This window comes from Felis catus, chromosome B1, assembly GCF_018350175.1.
Source record: "Felis catus isolate Fca126 chromosome B1, F.catus_Fca126_mat1.0, whole genome shotgun sequence".
In the NCBI taxonomy this organism is placed as follows: Eukaryota; Metazoa; Chordata; class Mammalia; order Carnivora; family Felidae; genus Felis; species Felis catus.
Genome location: NC_058371.1, coordinates 26546164 through 26565886, shown reverse-complemented (window position 1 = coordinate 26565886; position 19723 = coordinate 26546164). Strand labels below are relative to the sequence as shown.

The following is a 19723-nucleotide window of genomic DNA, read 5'->3' as shown; positions in this document are numbered from 1 at the left end:
AGCACCAATTTCATAGAAATATAACAGAATGGTGGTTGCCAAGGGCTAGGGATGAAAGAAATGGGGTAATATATGCCACAGGGTAGAAATTTTCAGTTATAAGAAGTTCTGAGGAATTAATGTACAGCATGCTGACTATGGTTAAATCAATATTGTGTACTTCAAAGTTTCTGAGAGTCGGGGTAGGGCGCCTGAATGGATCAGTCACATGAGCGTCTGACTTCGGCTCAGGTTATGATCTCACAGTTCAGGAGTTCAAGCCCCATGTCGGGCTCTGTGTTGACAGCTCAGGGCCCGGAGCCTGCTTCGGATTCTTTGTCTCCCTCTCTCTTTGCCCCTCCCCTGCTCATGCTCTGTATCTCTCTCTCTCTCTCAAAAATGAGTAAACATTAAAAAAAAAAAATTTTTTTAAGTTTCTGAGCGTAGACCTTAAACATTCTCACCAAAAACAACAAAAAGTTCACTATATGAGGTGATGTGATCTTGGTAATCATTCCACAATGTTTATCAAATCATCACACCTACACTTTACATATATACACTTACATTTGCCAATTATTCCTCAATAGTTTTAAAAAATGAGAAGAGTAAAGCATCACCAAATAAAATATCAGACTAAGCCAAAGGGATATTGAGAGTTTATAGTGCTAAAGGTCTTAAAAAGAAATACAAGTTTGCCAGTACTTGGGTTATTTTACAAAAAAAGAAAAATTGACAAAGAAATTATAAGTCTGACTTAAAAACAAACAGGGGCACCTGGGTGGCTCAGTCAGTTAACCGTCCGACTCTTGATCTCGGCTCAGGTCATATCTCACAGTTTGTGAGTTTGAGCCCCTATGTCATTCTCTCCCTCCCTCTGCACCTCCCCTGCTCATGTTCTCTCTCTCCAAATAAATAAAGCTTAAAAAAATTTAAAAACAAACAAGAGAGTAATGTTTCTTTGCCATTCTCAGATTTCCCAATTGCAATTTCAGCTGTTGATGAGCAACAGAAGCTGGCAAAAGATAATTATGGTTTTGCTATGACATGAAATTTGAATTCTACAGTAAGGTGGCTATGTGGAAAAAATCACCTAAAATATGTGCCAGTGGACCTCCTGGCATTCACATCTCAATAGTGATTTGCTATTCTCTACTACTCTGCCCTGGCCCTGTAACTCAGCAAGGTACGAAGGAAATTCTTGGAAATTTTCAGTAACTCTTTATGGTATGTTATATGGCACTACTTGGGATTCACAAAAATCTCAGCATATATCCACTTCATCCCCAAAGTTTACAGCATAAATCTAAAGCATCTACATTTCTTTCTTTTACTATAACCCATATCAGTGTGTCTAAGGACATCATATTCGCTTATGCCTTGTTATCCACTTGTTATTCTAACTACTACTCAAAGGCAGAATTCTCATTCCTTTTATAGTTTTCTGGAGACAATTCTCAGACTGAGAAAAATGCCTCCTTTTTTCCAATCACCAGTATTGGAAGCCTCTACAAAATTCATTTAATTAATATGTAAATCATTAAAATAAAGTGGCATCATAATTACTAATAGAAAGTAAAAGAAGTAAATTGTTCCATGAAAGCTATAGGGAGAAATTCAATTCAGAAAATATTTTTAGCTTCAAGATAAAAGTTGCTTTTTCAACCCCATGAACACACTTACATTTTTAGAATTAGTTAAGAATTAACAGTGGTACTCACTATGTAAAATCAACTTTTAATAAAAACATAAGATGTTAAAAACCATTATTTGACTTTATTAACCTTACTCATAGTGTTGAATACAAATGTAAAATTAAGTGGTGACCCTTATTTTTAGTCTATTTCAAAGCATGGTCTTTTAGATTTAAGAATTAGGGCAGATATATGTCACAAGAGGGAGGGGAACCAAAAAACCAAGTTAAAAAAAACCCACTGATATGTTTATATGTTACAAAGTTTGAGGTACAGCCCTTAAACTCTTTTAAATGGTATTTTCCTCTGACTTTCCATTAATCTCACCAGTAACTGAACTTTCAACAAGGCCCTATAATCTAACACACAAGTCTTCCAATTATAAACTGAAGAGAAATGTGGGCAGGTATGTGTACCAAGTACCTTATGAAATTCACTATGCACAGGTGAACTTCACATATAGATTTCAAAAATCAAAAGGACTATGATATTCTTAAAACCCAAAGGCTAGATAAGGCCTTCCAATCTTTTCTGCACTGTAAGAAATGACTTGATCTAATGATGTTAATGTAGAAATACATTATATATTTTAACATCAGTAAGATAGGACATTCAAGGGAAGAGCCAATAAAGCGTTTGCATTTTAAAACCAAAAGGGACACATCTTGGACACCTTAAATTACAAAATTCACTTCTAAGCAGGAACTGTTACTGTGTAACAAATACTGCTCATATTAAAAGTGCTGGTGACAAAAAAATTCAATACGCCCTCTCCACAGAATCTGTTCACATACATTTATATATAACTGTAACTGTAGTAAGAGTTTAAATGTTTAAGGTGCTCAAATTTTGCACTGCATGACTAATTCAATAAGTATTCATCTGCTACCTCTTTGTAGCAACTCCAGTTAGAGTGAATGATCCATGGGCAAAGGGCAAAAATGTTGTTATTTTCTAGAATGTGGCATTTGTGGAGCTGGAGTGCCCTCTATTGGCAACGAAGAAGACACACTCATTAGCTGTCCTGCATGCATTTTCTCATTAATTCGGAGTTCACATCCATCTTGAAGCATTCGAACTGCTATTCGGGCAATGTTCTTAGAGTCGTCAAGACCACTGTGAGGCCTCCCATCATAATCCATTCCTAGCTTTTCAAGCATTATTGTTAATTTGGTTTGGCTTCTAGGAACCTGAAAAATAAATAGCTTAGTAAATAATTCTTTAGTATTCTATAAATCACTGTGAAAAATAAGAAATTGAAAATTAACAGTAATAGTTAAAGTTAGGCAAAGGGCAAATACTCTTGGTTAAATGGAGCAAATAATTCAAACCTTCAGAGCTTAAAAAAATGAAGTTATAGATGAAAATACATATAAACAGAATCCTCAAGACATCTAAAGAATCTAGTTTTGTAATTTGACAAATCATTTATGAAAGGAAATGTATTGTTTTATTTATTTATTTTTTTTTCCCCCCTGGGGAGGGGGGCGGAGGTGGAGAAATGTATTGTTTTAGACATCTAAGTTAAAGCTCTACCATTTAAACTCAAATATTCTTTTGTATGGTATTTTACTGTAATGTGTTATTTTACTTGATAGACTCCTTCAGTGGATACACTGAAAAAAATCTAGCCTTTCTATGACTAAAGACAATAAAGATCAGGGCGGCTGGGTAGCTCAGCCAGTTGAGTGTCTGACTTGGTTTTGGCTCAGGTCATGATTTTGTGGTTTTGTGAGTTCGAGCCCCACATGGGGCTCTGTGTTGGCCACACGGAGCCTGCTTGGGATTCTCTCTCTCCCTCTCCCCTACTCACGTTGTCTCCGTCTCTCTCAAAAATAAACTTAAAAAAACAATGATGAAGATCAAGAATGAAAGACATTATCATGTGATACTTTTCAACCTACTTAAATATAAATATTTAAGTTTATTTAAATATTTGATAAATATAAAAATCTCACACCCCAAATTTCAATATGCCCCTCCACTTTTGAGAAGCACCATTCTACCTTCTGTATATCACTACTGGGAAGATCTGTTAAGTTTTACATTCTGTAGTCTGTATAGCTATGTCACCTAAACATCTTGGGGCTTCAGCTTCTTTATCTGTAAAATAAGAGTAGGGGCACCTGGGTGGCTCAGTCAGGCACCTGACTCTTGATTTCAGCTCAGGTCAGTCAGGATCTCACAATCGTGAGATCAAACCCCAGGCTGGGCTAGGTGATGAGCATGGAGCCTGCTTGTGATTCTTGCTCCCTCTCTCTGCCCCTCCCCCACTCACGTGTGTGCTCTCTCTCCCTCAAAAATAAACTTTAAAAAATAAAGTAAGACTAATAGTTATCCTGTTTACTCACTGGGTTATTGGGAGAATCACAAAGTAAATGATATAAAAGAACCATGATAAACATCATTAATTATCCTTAGCTGGAATTATCACCTTCTGGTCCTTTCACTAAATATCACCTAGAAAATGTGCTTCCAAAAATAATTTTTCCAACACACTGAACGACTTAGGTGAAATGGACTATCCCTAGACACACAACCCACCAAGACTGAATTGTTAAGGAACAGAAAATCTGAACAGACCTACAATAAGTAAGGAGGATGACAGAATTGGTAATCAAAAACTCCCAACCAAGAGAAGCCCAGGACCAGATGGCTTCACTAGTGGATTCTAAAAAACATTTAAAGAAGTATTAACACAGATCCTTCTCTAACTCTTGCAAAAAACCGAAGAGGGAACACTTCCTAAATCACTTGATGAGGTTAGCATTATCCTGATATGGAGGCCAGACAAAGACACTACAAGAAAACTACAGATCAATATCCCTTATAAATACTGATGCAAAAATCCTCAACAATACCAGCAAACCAAATTCAGCAGCATATTAAATGGATTATATACCATGAACAAGTGGGATTTAGTCTTAGAAAGCAAGGATGGTCCAACATACAAAAATCAACCAATGTAACAAACCACACTAACAGAATGAAGGGAAAAAGAAACACATGATCATCTCAATTGATGCAGAAAAAGCATTTGCTAAAATTAAACACCCTTTCACGATGAAAACTCTCAACAAAGTAGGAAGAGAAGAAATCTACCTCAAAATAACAAAGTCCATATACAAAAAATTTACAGTGAACATTATATTCAATGGTGAAAAGACCGAGAGCTCTCCAAGATCAGGAACAAGATAAGGATGCCCACTTTCCCCATTCAAAACAGTATCAGAAGTTCTAACCAGAATAAGTAGGCAAAAAAAAATAAAAGGCATCTCCACTGGAAAGGAAGAAGTTGTCTATGTTTGCAAGTGTCGTGATCTTTTATTAGAAAATTCTGAAGACTCCACCAAAAAACTGTCAGAATAAGCAAAGACAGCAAAGTCACAGGATACAAAACCGGTACACAAAAAATCAGTTGCATGGAGCCCAGGGGGCCCAGACAGTTAAGTGTCTGACTCAGGATTTCAGTCATTATCTCATGGTTCGTGAGTTTGAGTCCTGCATAGGGCTCTGCGCTGTCAGCTTGGGATTCTCTCTCTCTCTCCCCCTCTCCCCTGCTCATGCCTGCACGTGCTCTCTCTCTCTCAAAATAAATAAACTTAAAAAATCAGTTGTATTTCTATCCAATAATAATGAACAATCCAAAAAGGATATTAAGAAAAAAATTCCATTTCAGTAGCAAAAAATAAATAAAAAAGTTTAACCAAAGAAGTGAAAGACTTGTATATTGAAAATTACAAAATGTTGCTGAAAGAAATTAAAGACAACATACATTAAATGGGGAGACATGTTCATAAATTGAAAGATTTAATATTGCTAAATAATCAGAAATACTTAATACGATCTACAAATTCAGTATAGTCACTAGCAAAATATTAACTCAAAATGGATCAAAGACTAAACCTAAGAAAGAGTCAGAACTACAAAATTCTAAGAAAACCTAAGGGAAAAGTTATATGACATTGGATTTGGCAATGGTTTCTTGAATATGACACCCAAAAGCAGAGGCAACAAAAGAAAAACTCAATAAAATGGACTTCATAAAAATTTAAAACTTTCGTATATAAAAGGACACACTATCAATAGCAAAAGACAACCCACAGAATGGAAGAAAATATTTGGAAATCATAGATCTGAAAAAGGATTAATATCCAGAATATACAAATAATTCCTAAAACTCAACAATAAAAAAAAAAATTACATGATTTCAAAATGGGCAAAAAGACTTATACAGACATTTCTCCAAAGACATACAACTGGCCAATAAGCACACGAAAAACTGCTCAACATCACTAATCATTCTGGAAATACAAATCAAAACCACAGTGAGATACCTCTTCATACCCATTACATAGCCATCATTTAAAAATATAAAAAGAGGGGTGCCTGGGTGGCTCATTTGGTTAAGCGTCAGACTTTGGCTCAGGTCATGATCTCAGGGTTTGTGAGTTCGAGCCCTCTGTTGGGCTCTGTGTTGTCAGTGCAGAGCGCACTTTGGATCCTCTGCCCCCACCCCTCACTCCACCCTCCACCCCCCACTCTCTAGCCCTCTCCCAATGGAGCGTGCACACTCTCTCTATATCCTCTGCCTCAGAACATAAAAAACATAAAAAAGAGAAAAAAAGAAAATGGAAAATAAGTGCTGGCAAGGATACAGAAAAACTGAAACCCCTGTGCATTGCTGGTGACAATGTAAAATGGGGCAGCCACTACGGAAAACCATTTGGGAGGTCCTCAAAAAATTAAACATAGAATTTCTGTATGATCTAATTCCACTTGTAGGTATATACCCAAAGAACTGAAAGCAGGGACTCTGTTATTTGCACCTGCATGTTCACTGGAGCATTATTCACAATCGCCGGAAGGTGGAGGCAACCCAACTGTCCATCAACAGATGAATGGATAAACAAAATGTGGTCTAAAAATATAATGAAATATTATTCAGCCTTCAAAAGGAAAGAACTTCTCAAACAATGGAATTATCACGTAGCTTTACAAAGGAAGGAAATTCTGACACCTACCACAGCACACACGAACCTTGAAGACATTACACTAAGTGCAATATGCCCGTCACAAAAAAAACACACACAAAAAAACAAATACCGGAAGATTCCCTTATATGAGGTACCTAGAGCGGTACAATTCACAGAGAAAGTGGCATGGTGGCTGCCAGGGGCTGGAGGAAGGGGCAACAGGGAGTCACTGTTTAAAAAGTATAGAGTTTCTGTTTTGGAAGATGCAAAAGTTCTGCAAATGGATGGTGGTGATGGCTGCATGACAATATGAATGTCCATCCTTCACTAATCTGTACAGTTAAAATGGTCAAAATGGTGCATATTGTTATGCTATGCCTATTTTACCACAAAATAAATCAGAGGTAACATGAAAAATCAGGGATTGTGCCAAAAAAATTATCAGCTCTATTAAACATGGGCCAATTCACTCAATCCTGTCTAAAACTGAAGAGCTGTGTGAGAACCTGGGTAAAGAGCACATAAACCTCACGCATTCTCTGGCCTGGCAAGAAGTTCTCAGCACGGTGACTGACTTGGAAGGTGAATGGCAGGAAAGTGGTAGGCCAGAAATTGCTGACTGGTTTGCAGAAGAGCTGCAGAAACTAGCCTAGACATTTTCATCACATAAACTAATTCAACAAGTACCCGTAAGACCCTGGAGAAAACCCTTAACTTCAAGTGGTAAGATTCTTGGATTTCAAGGAAAAGTGAATCTTTGGGAAAATCATATTGCAAAAAAACTGCCAATGTTCACACTTTTGCTTAGGTTTGACAGTGAGAAAAGCTATTAGCAAGTCTTAAGACTTAATGTAAGCCATCTGGACAAATTGTAGAAAATTAGACAGTATTTTTCCTCCCTTTCAACACCAGAGGGTGACTAGGTAAAAAACCCTTTCTCAGAATCTTCTGCTCAGCCACAGAACTTCACTTTGAAAAGAGCTTTGTAATGTACAGTCTGACTGTACACTAGAGAAGAGATTTACTGATCTGCCTTTAGAACAGTCGTGGATTTAGAGGCGCCTGGGTGGCTCAGTTGGTTAAGCGTCTGACTCTTGATTTTGGCTCAGGTCATGATCTTGCAGTTTCTGAGACTGAACCTCTGAGTCGGGCTCTGTGCTGACAGTGAGGAGCCTGCTTGGGATTCTCTCTCTCCCTCTCTCTCTTCCCCTCCCCTGCTTGTGCTCTCTCAAAATAAATAAATTTAAAAAGAAAAAAAGAATAGTTGTGGATTTCTGCCAAAGAAGAGGGTCCAGTCATTCACAGAAAAAGCAACGAATATTTCACTGCAGCTTTCAACCTTTTATGTGTGTGAGTAATAAACCTCTTCTTATTTAACAATATGAAGAGCGAGCGCAGAAGCTGTCTCATTTCAGTGGAATACGAAATCCATTCAAGCTTGTCTCAAATCCTAACCAGAACTGAGTATTTGTACAGGAAAAAGAAAGACAAAAACAAAAGAACGAAAACAAACAGCTATCACCTTACCAATGTGCTTCATCCTTTTATTTCAAAAATGACATTTAATGTGTATAAAGAACTACAAAAGAAATTAAAAACTAACATGTCTGCATAATTTTGTGAGTTAAACCTACACTTGAGTCTGATCATGCCACACAGAAATAAGCTTTTTTATTTTCCAAAATCTTGTATAAAATTGTGTCTGTAGGCTGTATTTGTATCCATATTGTTTCAGCCTACTCATAGAAAACTCAAACCCACTTTAAGTTTCAGCCAGTTATTAAACAGAAAAGTATTATGTTTGCCTTATGAATTTTTTAATTTATGAAAAGGAAAGAGATTAATTTCAAATTTAGAGATCTATCTATCTCCACTCCTAAGAAAGGCTGGATAAAGAGTAATTTTTGGTTTTAAAAAAGAAACAAAAGAATACTTGTTTTTTTTGTTTTTTTTGTTTTAAGTTTATTTACTTTGAGAGAGAGGGAGAAAGAGCACACATGCGGGGGAGGGACAGAGAGAGAGAGGGAGAATCCCAAGCAGGCTCTGCACTGTCCACGAAGAGTCTGAGTCAGGGCTTGAACTCATAAATCATGAGATCATGACCTGAGCCGAAACCAAGAGTCAGACACTTAACCAACTGAGCCACCCAGGTGCCCCTGGAAAAAAGAATACTTTGTACTTGCCAAAGACCATACATTGTTAGACTCCTATATAGTAAAAATTTGTGCTCAGACTTTTAGGCCTGCTTGGATAAGGGGGGGGGGGGGGGCGGCAGAGAAGGAAACATTTTAAAAAGATAAATGTTAAGTTTCTTCAACTTACACTAATTGGCATCACAGTCAATAAATTTATGAACAGAAGAAATCCACATAGAAAAGAGCAGCCTAATAAACTGGTCAACATATACAGATCCACAAAGAAATATTATTCTCTACTCAAAAGAGCACTGGTTGGGTGCCTAGATGGCTCAGTTGCTTAAGCATCTGATTCTTGATTTCAGCTAAGACCATGATCTCACAGTCATGAGTTCGAGCCCAGCGTTCGGCTCTGTGGTGACAGCACAGAGCCTGCTTGGGATTCTCTCTCCCTCTGTCTCTGCCCCTTCCCCTGCCTCAAAATTAATAAATAAACTTTAAAAAATGTATTAAAAAGAAAAGAGTGGGGAGCCTGGGTGGTTCACTCGGTTGGTCCTCTGACTTAAGCTCAGGTCATAATCTCACAGCATATGAGTTCAAGCCCCACATCAGGCTCTGTGCTGACAGTGCAGAGCCTGGAACCTATTTCAGATTCTGTGTGTGTCTCTCTCTCTGCCCCTCTCCCACTCTGTCTCTATTTCTCAAAGATAAACTTAAAAAATAAAAAAAAAAAAAAGAGCACTGGCAACGTTATTGCCTTAATATATCTGCAACTTTCTGAACACTCTAATGTATTGTGAACAATAGATATTTTTATGCAGACTTAAAAATTATGTTATGGCTTAATTATTAAATTATTAATAATTATCCTTGGAATAAATAAAGGTTTGAGAAAGATGTCCTAATATAAGAATGCATTGTCACCTGAGGTACAGCAAAAAAAAAAAAAAAAAAAAAAAAAAAAAAAAAAAAAAAGGGCCTAAAGATGACCAAGACCCTACAGATTTACATAAAACACAGAGCATAGAGACACATTTGAATTATCACATTAGCAAAATGCAGACAGTGGGAAAACCTACAGGACAAATGGTTGTTTCTTAAAAATAAAACAATTGTTAGAAAAACAGGTGGAAAAGGAATTTAATTAGAGATTAAAAAATTTAAGAGACATGTCACCCAACTATAAATGTGTGGACCTTATTCTGATTCAAAACACAAAAGGTAGAAGAAAAAAATAAGGTGAAGAAGACTAAGAGGTACCAACTCCCAAGCATAAAGGAAGTCACAGGGATGAAATGCACGGCATGGGGACCAGTCAATACCACTGTAATAAGCCTGTATGCTAGCAGATGGTAACACGGATCATGGTGAGCAGGGGGTGATGTACTGAACTATCCGATCACTATGTTGTACACCTGAAACTAATATAACATCGATATCGACTATGTTTCAATTTAAAAAACTAACTAAATTTAAAAACAAAACTATATTTATGACTATTTGAGAACATTAAGGAATTCCTGTTGGTTTTTCTGTGTGATAATGGTATGGTGGTTATGCTTTTCAAAAGAATTCCTTATTTTTTGGAATTACATAACAACATGTTTACAGATCAAATGAAAATAAAGTTTGAGATCTGCTTCAATAGAGTAAGGAAAGGGGTAAGCAGGTGAAGATACAGATGAAACAAGGTTGGCCATGAGATTATAACTATTAAAACTGGGTAACGAGGGTTCATTATACCTGTCAACTTTTGTATACATTTGTAATTTTCCATAAAAAAAGTTTTTTTGAAAAATCATAAAATGAGTGAAAAGCTAAATTCACAAAGAAGTAAAAAAACACCAAATATAATCAAAGGACTAGTATCCAAAATAAATATCTATACACAACCACAATTTATAATCTACAGTTACAGAAGAACTACCCAATTTTTAATGTTTATTTTTGAGAGGGCGTGCAGGTGAGTGGGGGAGGGGAAGAGAGAGAGGGAGACACAGAATCTGAAGCAGGCTCCAGGCTCCAAGCTGTCAGCACAGAGCAGAATGTGGGGCTTGAACCCACAAATCACGAGATCATGACCTGAAGTCGGATGCTCAACTGACTGAGCCACTCAGGCGCCCCAGATTACTCAATTTTTTTTAATGGGAAGATTTAAACAGGAACTTTACAAAATAAATTCAAATGGCTAATAATCATAGGAAAACAAACTCAACCTGAGAAGCAATTAAACAAATGCATATTAGGACCTTAATGAGATGGCATCCCACATCCACCAGATTTATAAACACTTAAAATGTCTGGCAACACCAGATGCTGGCAAAGACGTGGAGCAATTATGAACTCATCTACTCTTCTGGGGAGAGTGCAAATTGGTACAACCCCCTCAGAAAACTATTTTTGCATTACCTAACATCAATGATGCACATATTCTACAACAAGCAATCCTACTCGTAGGTTTATACCCTAAAGAAATGAGCGCAAAGAAGCCCCAGAAGACATGCGTAAGAATGTTTATAGCACCACTGTTCGTAAAAACCCCAAATGACCAGCCAAATAGAGCAGATAAACAAACTCCTGATATTCATACAATGAAATTCTACATGGCAATAAAGTTAACAACAGCTACATACATTACATCGATGAATCTCAAACATAATGCCGGGGAAAAAAGCAAAATGAACAATACAGCCAGCACGATGTTAAAACATGTTGAAAAAAACAGGCAAAAGTATAACGGATGTACATTTAAACAGTAAAACTGTAAGGAAAAACAAGAAAATGATTTCCACGAAAGTATGGACTGTGGGGTAGGGGCTCTGGGAAGAAGAAAAGGGGTTGAGTGAGTGGAAGTTACAAGGGATTTCACTTTAAAAAAAACTCCACTCTTCTGTATGTACACTTCTCAGCTTTAAAAAATGTCAAAACCACAAAAAATGTTTTTAAGGGAAAGCACCTTTTCTCATGAAACTAGGATGTGCTTCATCAAAATGAGGTTGTAAAGGAAGAAAGAAGACAGCACAAGGTCTTACATGTGATAGAGAAGCAAAGAAAAAGAAAAATCTCCTAGGATGATTTTAGAAAAAGCGTGAAAAACAAAAAGTTCAAATTAGAACAGGATTAAAAGTTCCAGGCAGGTAATCTCCAAGGAAAAAGGAGAGAGAGAGAGAGAGAGAGAGAGACAGAGACAGAGACAGAGACAGAGACAGAGAGAGAACGAACACTGGAGGGCACCTGAGAGTTCTGAGTACTGGGGAGCAGTCTACAGTTTGAATGGAAAGTAATAGGATAACGACTGAAGGAGGCACTTGTTAAATCTGGGGAGAAGTTGTGAAGTCTCTAGTGTTACAAGAACAGAAGCACCTAGTAATAATTTGATTACAAAGATAATGTAACTAATTAGGAAGACACACAGAGGGGAAGGACATGCAGGTACTGTGGCTTTTTCACAGAGCTAAATCTTCATCTTCCATTGCAGGAACTCAAGAGATACCTCAAACCGAAAATTCAACAAATAGCATTAACCTATCATTTAGAAGTATGAAGATAAATATTGGAAGAAAGAGCTACAAAAAGTTGAAATTGTCTGCCTTAGGAGAATAAGAACCAGTGACAGTAAGGGCCAGAGTGGATGACTGCCACTTGTCATAAGCCTTGTAATACTATTTTTAAAAATTTACACCTATGCATTAACTCTGATAAAATTAAAATTCAGTGGGGAGCATTTGTTCCACAAACAATTCACACATTAAATACCCCTATAGTTTCAAACCTCTGTTACTGAAGAGCATGTATATACAGTTAACCTATTCAAATAATGGTAATAGATTTAAAGAAAAACAGCTCAACTTTCTAAATTCGTAAGATCATGATCATATTCATGTTTAGATAGTAAGTAACATAGGTATATTGCCTTTTCCTGTGAAAAGCACCTAGTAAATCACAATGTGATGTACATGCAAAATGTAATAAGTTTATCAAGAGCAATATAATCAATAAAATGAAAATTTTTACCTTGTAAAAGTTCCCATATGACTTTCGAATATTGATCCACTTTTTAGCAAAAGGAGGATATTTGAGCCTGCTTAGCCGGCACTGAATGTTCAGGAACTTACTCATATCCCACGAACTTGTAAAATCAAAAACAGGGGTGAAAAACAATGAAATAAATACCATACTGTTCTTACAAGTAAAATCATTCTATTTGTTTTTGATTTACACATCCCCTTTCTTGCTGATATTCACATATATCAAACTTACAAAATTAACCTCTCTACCTCCAAAATACTACTTGAAAAATAAACTTTAAAAAAACAAAGAAAAGTACAAGTCAGGTATATTAAATTTTTCTCACAAACTGACTAATTCTTACTAGGCTCATCATGACCATTTTCATGGTTCTGATTACTTGGGCAGACTTCTATGTTGCTAATTATTTTTTCATAAGCCAAAAATAATTCTGCTAAGCTTACTTTTAATGGCAAGTTTATCATATTAGGAAGTTCTTTGAGGGTGTGCTTTGAAACAAAACAAATGAACAAAATATTTTAAAGAGAAGAAAGTAGCTATTCAGGGGTTAGAATACAATTTATTGTGTTACAGCATATGTTTCTACAACACTAATCAACTTATGCAGTTAAGTAGGAAAATACTGATTGTACAATATGGACGTTGTGTTGGTTTGTACATGGTTTTTCCTAGGAAAAAAGGAATCGGGACAATAGCTGTAGAAATTATAACCTTCAGCAGGAAAGAAAAAACTCTCAACTCAGCTGCTGTACTGCCAACAGTACTTTCAAGTATATTATTAAAAAATTAAAAACAAGTGCTTGTCCCCAGGATCCTATTGCTTCTGTGCATTTCTAATATCCTCTGAGGCAACTTCCACTTAATGTGAACTGCTTGCCTGCGTGGTCCAAATTAGTTCTGGAGGTATGAGCTATGTCCCAGAATGTGAGGTTTTTACAGAATCACACATACTGTGTTACGACAGAAACACCTATATACTTTGGCAGGCACACTGCTCATTCACATTCAAAAATCAAAAGATTTCTAAAGGGGTCCATCAACATTTTCCCAAATTTCTAGTTTTAAACACAATTATAATGTGACTACACTCAGTGCTTTTTTCCTATGTAAGGGTCACTAAACCCTTTATGTAAGTGACATCTCCATTTTAGTGTGCAATCTGTCCACAGTTTGAAACAGAATTCGATTAGGACTTTCTTCTTCAATCTTAATAGCACTATCCTTTAGGAGCTGCCTTGGCACAATGCCTGTAATCCTTGTTTTAATCTTTCTGATCTTCCCTCTAAATTTTTCATCTAACAAATGCTTTTTGAGCACACAAAATTTTGAGTTCAGACTACAGTAAGCATTATGGAAGATTATATCAAGTAGCCCAAGTCCTTACCCTGAAAGGATTTTTAATCACCTTGCCCACATAAGTCTTACATAAATAAAGTTTAAGTCTATCAGAATATTTAGATGCCAACACAAATGGTACATATATAAAGCCTATGAGACATCCAAAAAAACCAAAAATCACTATGAGTTGAAGTATGCATAGTAAAACAGAAGGGCTTAATAAAGTAGCAAAGGAAGAGAGCCTTCTAGTAGAAGAAAAGCATGAAAAAGTGCACAAAGGACACACCATATGGTTCACGGGCCAGCATGACCCCAGTGGAAAAGAATGGCAGGTGGATTAGGATACACAGGCTTCAGGTCTGGCTTGAAAGCCAGACTGAAGATTTGGGACTTCTTTGAGCAAGGAAGTGTCATGATAAAAAGGTCATTTTAGTTTTACACATTAACACTTATCCTTCCCTAGTCTTCTAGTCCTGGATTAGACTGTTACCATTGCTTTCCATCCTCTCTTTGGTCCCTAGGATTCAAAGTTTAAGTAGAAATAAGAATGTGAGAAGAAAAATATGGTCTCTTGTGGGAGACCCCAGAACTATCAGTAAATAATACTTTTTGTGGTTATTCTGAACGTTAAATGAACATGAACATCTTTTATCTTTAAAAAGAAAATTACAAAAGATAATTTTGCTAAATACTCACCCATCTGTCAATATGCAATATTTATACTTTGTTCCTAACTCCTTCGATTTCATCCAGTCAATTACTTTTTTTAGTACCTGAGGGAAGGTATCAGCTCTGTCTACCTGATCCTGAGGATATAAAAGTAAAATATATAAAAATCAGAGTAGCTACATGTAGTCCTACAAATACTCAGACACAAACGTTGAAGAGAAAGGAACAGTAAGAGAAAGTCTCATCTATGATATTTTAAACTCTACGTGATTTCCTTGGCTGAGATCCACCTAACATTGCATTTTTAAGATAATTAAAGATTGTTTACAATCCTCCCCAAATGAAGATTTAAGATCATCCCCAGTGGTTCTCCTTTTTTTAAGGCCTCAACCTAGTGGCTGACTAATTCTCCGGAGTGGAGAAAAGGGAAATCTCCCAGCTACAAGCCACAGCCCTCCAACACGGTCTCCCTATCTCAAAGCTCAGATCTTTCCACAACAGATAACACACCGCTGCCAGACTGAGCTTCCTCAGTTGATCGTCACATCACTTCCGTACTTAAAATCCTGCAAACGTTCCCCAAGGCTTTCAGGATAAAAAGACACACAAGACTCTTCATGACCTGGCCTCCCTCGCCTACCACTGCAGCTGTATTTTCTACCACTTTAGCTGTATTTTTGACCACTTTCTTACTAGCTCATGCACACCTGACCATCCCCAACTACTGACAGTCCTACCATGCACATATGAAATGCCCAGCCATTCTTTCCTGCCTATTGACCTATCATGATTCAGCCCAAGTTCACTAACTTGAGGAAGTCTGGCACAGGACAGCCCTCCCTTCCCTCTGTCATAAGATGCCCAAACTACCCTGATAAAACAACGACTTGCTCATTAGTCTTAACAATATTGTCACCACTCACTGGTTTAGTCTGTCTGTCCTCCTGAATACAGACTGTCGAGTGACCTGAGGAGACTGACTTAACTATCTCTGTGTCCCAGGTACCTTGGCAAATACTACAGGAAGCACTCAAATACTTGTTGAGTGAATGAATAAACGAATAAGGGAACTAACTAAACAAAAGCCCTAACACATTACAACACAAGAAAAAGATCAGAGACCTAATAAAACATTAACCTATATAGAAGGTCAGGTTATAAACAGATACATTTTAAAACTTCCAAGTCCAGCATGGTAACAATTATTCTACCAATGATCAAAAAAATTAAATCTTTAGATTCATCATTGCCAGTCCTTAAGAGGAAAGGCTAGAAAGATTTTACCAGGTATAAAATTTGCTTTCCTACTTTTTTCATAGTATAATATGGAAAATCTTTATCAAGTAAGTACGTTGTTTATAATAATAATTTTTTAAACTATGAAATACAACCCTAATTTCATAACCTCTTTCAAACTCTAGAAAAAAGAACACAGAATTAGAACCTGAGTAATCCCAGTTAGGTTGATGCAGAAATCAGAAAGTTGGGTGTTAATCTCTGGTCTCACATACTGCTGAAATGTATCTTCCTACAAGGAAAGGAGAGCAAGTTAAAGTATTTTCTATGACTTCAGATACATGACACAAGGTACATGAAATACTAAGCCACAGGAGACTGTAATTTTATAGGTGCTTATGATATAACCCTTTCTAGAATTTTAACCACTTCAGGATAATTCTCTACTCCCAAAGCACTCTAAATTTAACTATGCTTCATAGTTTAAATTTTTTAAAGATAAAACAAGTATCTGAAAGCAAGCCTTCAAACCAGTTTACACATTATCTTGAGAAGCAAAATGTTGACAATTTTGTTTGTACTATTTGAAACTGTAAAGCTTAATAATGCAACCTCAACTTCAAGATGCTACCAGCTTTTTAAATAATAGTAAACTCTTTGAAAAAAATGCCAATCTTTAGTTATAATAAATTAGTTCTAGAGTACTGCTCTCTCATTTACTCTTGAATAGTCTTTATTTTCATGTTGATTCCATTAAACTGAAATCTAATAATCAAAATTGAACTACATGAGATGTAGTAGTTTAAAGAGCAAGAATACTATATTTTTGTAGCCATTTTTATCCTCTTTGAGAAGCTCTCATGCTTGCCTTCTCATCTGCTCCCAACAAGTCTGTGAGCTCCTAAGGCCAGTACTGTCACCATTAAGCTCAGACCTCCGAGCGCTTTCTCCTCTAGCCCAACACTGCCTCCCTAAACAAGAACATGCTAAGTCACTTTTAAAACTTAAGGACAATTTTGAAGCCTAAAGGCAGCAATCGCTAATACTAGGTAGATACAGAGAAAAAGACTTTTTTTTTTGTGAGAGAAGACTCAAAAAATTAAGAAAAATGTTCCATTTCCTAATAAATTCTTTCTTCACATTAGTACATTAAGCCAATGAGTTGTAAAGGTTAACTCTTGTCAAAGAGCAACATTCAACAACAGTAAAGAATGTCTGAACTTTAAAAGTTAGATGCTCTTTACTTACCAAATGCATTGCAGAAAGAAAAAGTCCACTTAACTGAATTTCTCAGATAAATGAAGGCTCTATCCTTTTAAGTATCAATATTTTCATAATTTTCAATGAAAATCTTTCAAAAATATGCTTCAACTTCCCTTCTCAATACAAGCAGGTAGTATCAAATATACCATTAATAAAAAACTTCATTCACTTCTATCAGAATGATTACCACAGAGAATTATGCACTCGATGAGCAAATATTTAGCAACCACTTAAGCAGATTACATAGTAAGTTATCAAATGATAAGGGGAATTAAAAATTTAAGTAGAGCAGATAAGCAGGATCAGAAAAATTGGGTGTGGGGGATGGTTTCAGCTAGCCTATTAAATAGATCATCACCTTTATGCAGAAGGTGAGAACCAAGGAAGGACTGGAAAGAAGAGAGGGAGTGTAGGAGGGAGGAATAAACAGCAAGACTTCTGGAAGAAAGGAATTAGAACTAAAGCCCTGGAGGTGAGGGGGTGGAACATGCCTGGTATCTCTGAGAAACAGCAAGCAGGTCAATATGGCATGATCAGAGGTGGTGAGAGGCCAGATCACATTAAGGAATATGGCTTTTTTCTGAGTTAAAAGAAGAGCCACTGAAGGGAAGATGGAAAAGAGCCAAAGAAGGAAAATGGCTTCTATTTTATAAGGATCACTCCGCACACTATGTTGAGACTTGCTTTAGAAGACAAGGACAGAAACAGAGACCAGTTCGATGGTGAATGCAGTAAATCCAGACAAGAAATTATTGGGACTCAGACTAGAGTCACAGGAATGCAGTTAAGTGGCTGGGTTCTGGATGAATTTTGAAGGCAGAGCAAACCAGAGTTGGTCTGGATGTGTGATGGGAAGAAACAGAGGAGTCCAGGATGATTCCAAGGTTTCTGAACTGAGTAAATAAGAATTGCCATCACTCAAGCTAGGGAAAGCTGAACACACAACAGGTGGAGAGTAAATTCACTTTGGGACATGTTAAGAGGTCTGTTTAAATGTCCAAGCAGAGATATTAAATAAGCTGCCTGGATTTGGGATTGATGTCCAGGTTGAAAATAAACAGTTGGGAGTCATTAGCATACAGACAGTTTCTAAAAGCTTTGAAAGTAGATGCGATTAAGGGAGAGGATCTGTAGGGAGAACAGGACCTAGGATTGAACCCTGGGGCATTCAATATTAGGAGCTATGAAGAAAAGAAGGAACCAGCAAGGGAAACTGGAAGGGAGCCTAATGAGGATGGAGACGAATTAAGAGAATGAGGTGTACTGGCAGTCACCTGCAGCAAATATGTCAAGGACAGAGTGGTCAATTATACCAGCATTTAGATGAGAGTCAGAAATGACACTAACAAATGATGCTAGTGGAGGGATAGGATTGAAGACCTAACTTAAACCCACAGTAGTGGGAGTTTAAGAGAGAATGGGAGGAAACAGCAGTACGTAACTTTCTCAAAGATATTTACCAGAAAAGAACAAAGAAATGGGGTAGCTGGCAGGGAAGTGGAATCGAGTAAAAGCTTTTTATGGTGTGAAAAATAACATGTCTGTATGTGACGGGAACAATACAGTAAAAAGCAGTAAGTCATTAATGTCTCAATGAGGGAAGAGAAAGGCTAGAGCAGTAAATTTGAGTAAGAAAGAAAAAGTGGAATCTAGTGAGTTATGCAAGATTATTACAGTTGTAGCAGTCATTCTTCCTTTTAATTTATGGACTTCAATCTTCCTTGGGCAAGGAAATTATACAAACAGGCTGATTATAACTAAAAGAGATTCTGAATAACACTAAGAAAAAATGTATGCATTTTTATACACAAGCCTTTTATACTTGCTCCCAACATTTTGGTGGCTACTGGCAATGGAAGAGAAGTAACTTTTAGATAGATGAGATGTTATGATATGTTTGCTCAGATTTTACAAGGCAAATTGTAGTGTTTTGGAGAACTCCTTCCGACTTCCAGAACCAATAGGACAGTGACAACCAATAGTACAGAGCCAATATATCATATGGCTCAAAGCCAAGGTTACAAGTGCCATATGTCCCTAAACTTTTCACCAGAAAGATGGCCAGTTCTAAGTTGAAAGGCAATTTCTGTAATTTGCCATTTTTAGAGATCAGAGCCTATAGGAGTCCACAGCTGTGGTTCTTAATCCTGACTGCATGTCAACTGAGAAGCTTTAAAAACATGCTGATGTCAGGGGCCCCACCACAGAACAACTAAATGAGAATCTCTGGGATGAGGGCCAGGCATTTTTTTTTTTTTTTTTTAACTCCCTAAGAGATTCTGATGTCCAGCCAGATATGTGTTCTAACCAAACAGAAAAAACAATGTAATTTTAGCTCCTGGAAAAGGAGAGAAGTAGCCTCTGAAATTATTTCATTACAGCTTTTCTATTAATCAAGCTGATA

At 36.8% G+C, this 19723-nt stretch overlaps 1 protein-coding gene across 13 annotated transcripts in view; it reads right to left on the bottom strand.

Moving 5' to 3' along the window:
- The window catches only part of ERI1 (exoribonuclease 1), a 321125-nt gene that overhangs the window by 293488 nt on the left and 7914 nt on the right, over positions 1–19723 (bottom strand). For 7 of the 13 annotated variants that reach the window (XR_006596383.1, XR_006596384.1, XR_006596385.1 and 4 more), the window contains exons 4-7: positions 16265–16348; positions 14848–14957; positions 12799–12913; positions 2563–2863 (exon numbers count right to left, since the gene is read on the bottom strand). Coding sequence is in view for 6 of the 13 variants with exons in the window: in XM_003984644.5 (XP_003984693.2) it covers positions 2621–2863; positions 12799–12913; positions 14848–14957; positions 16265–16348 (552 nt within the window). In the remaining 7 variants the exon portion in view is untranslated. Of the gene's footprint in view, positions 1–1735; positions 2864–12798; positions 12914–14847; positions 14958–16264; positions 16349–19723 lie in introns of those variants that run through there. The other 6 variants (XM_003984644.5, XM_019828357.3, XM_023252429.2 and 3 more) reach the window with 1 other exon arrangement.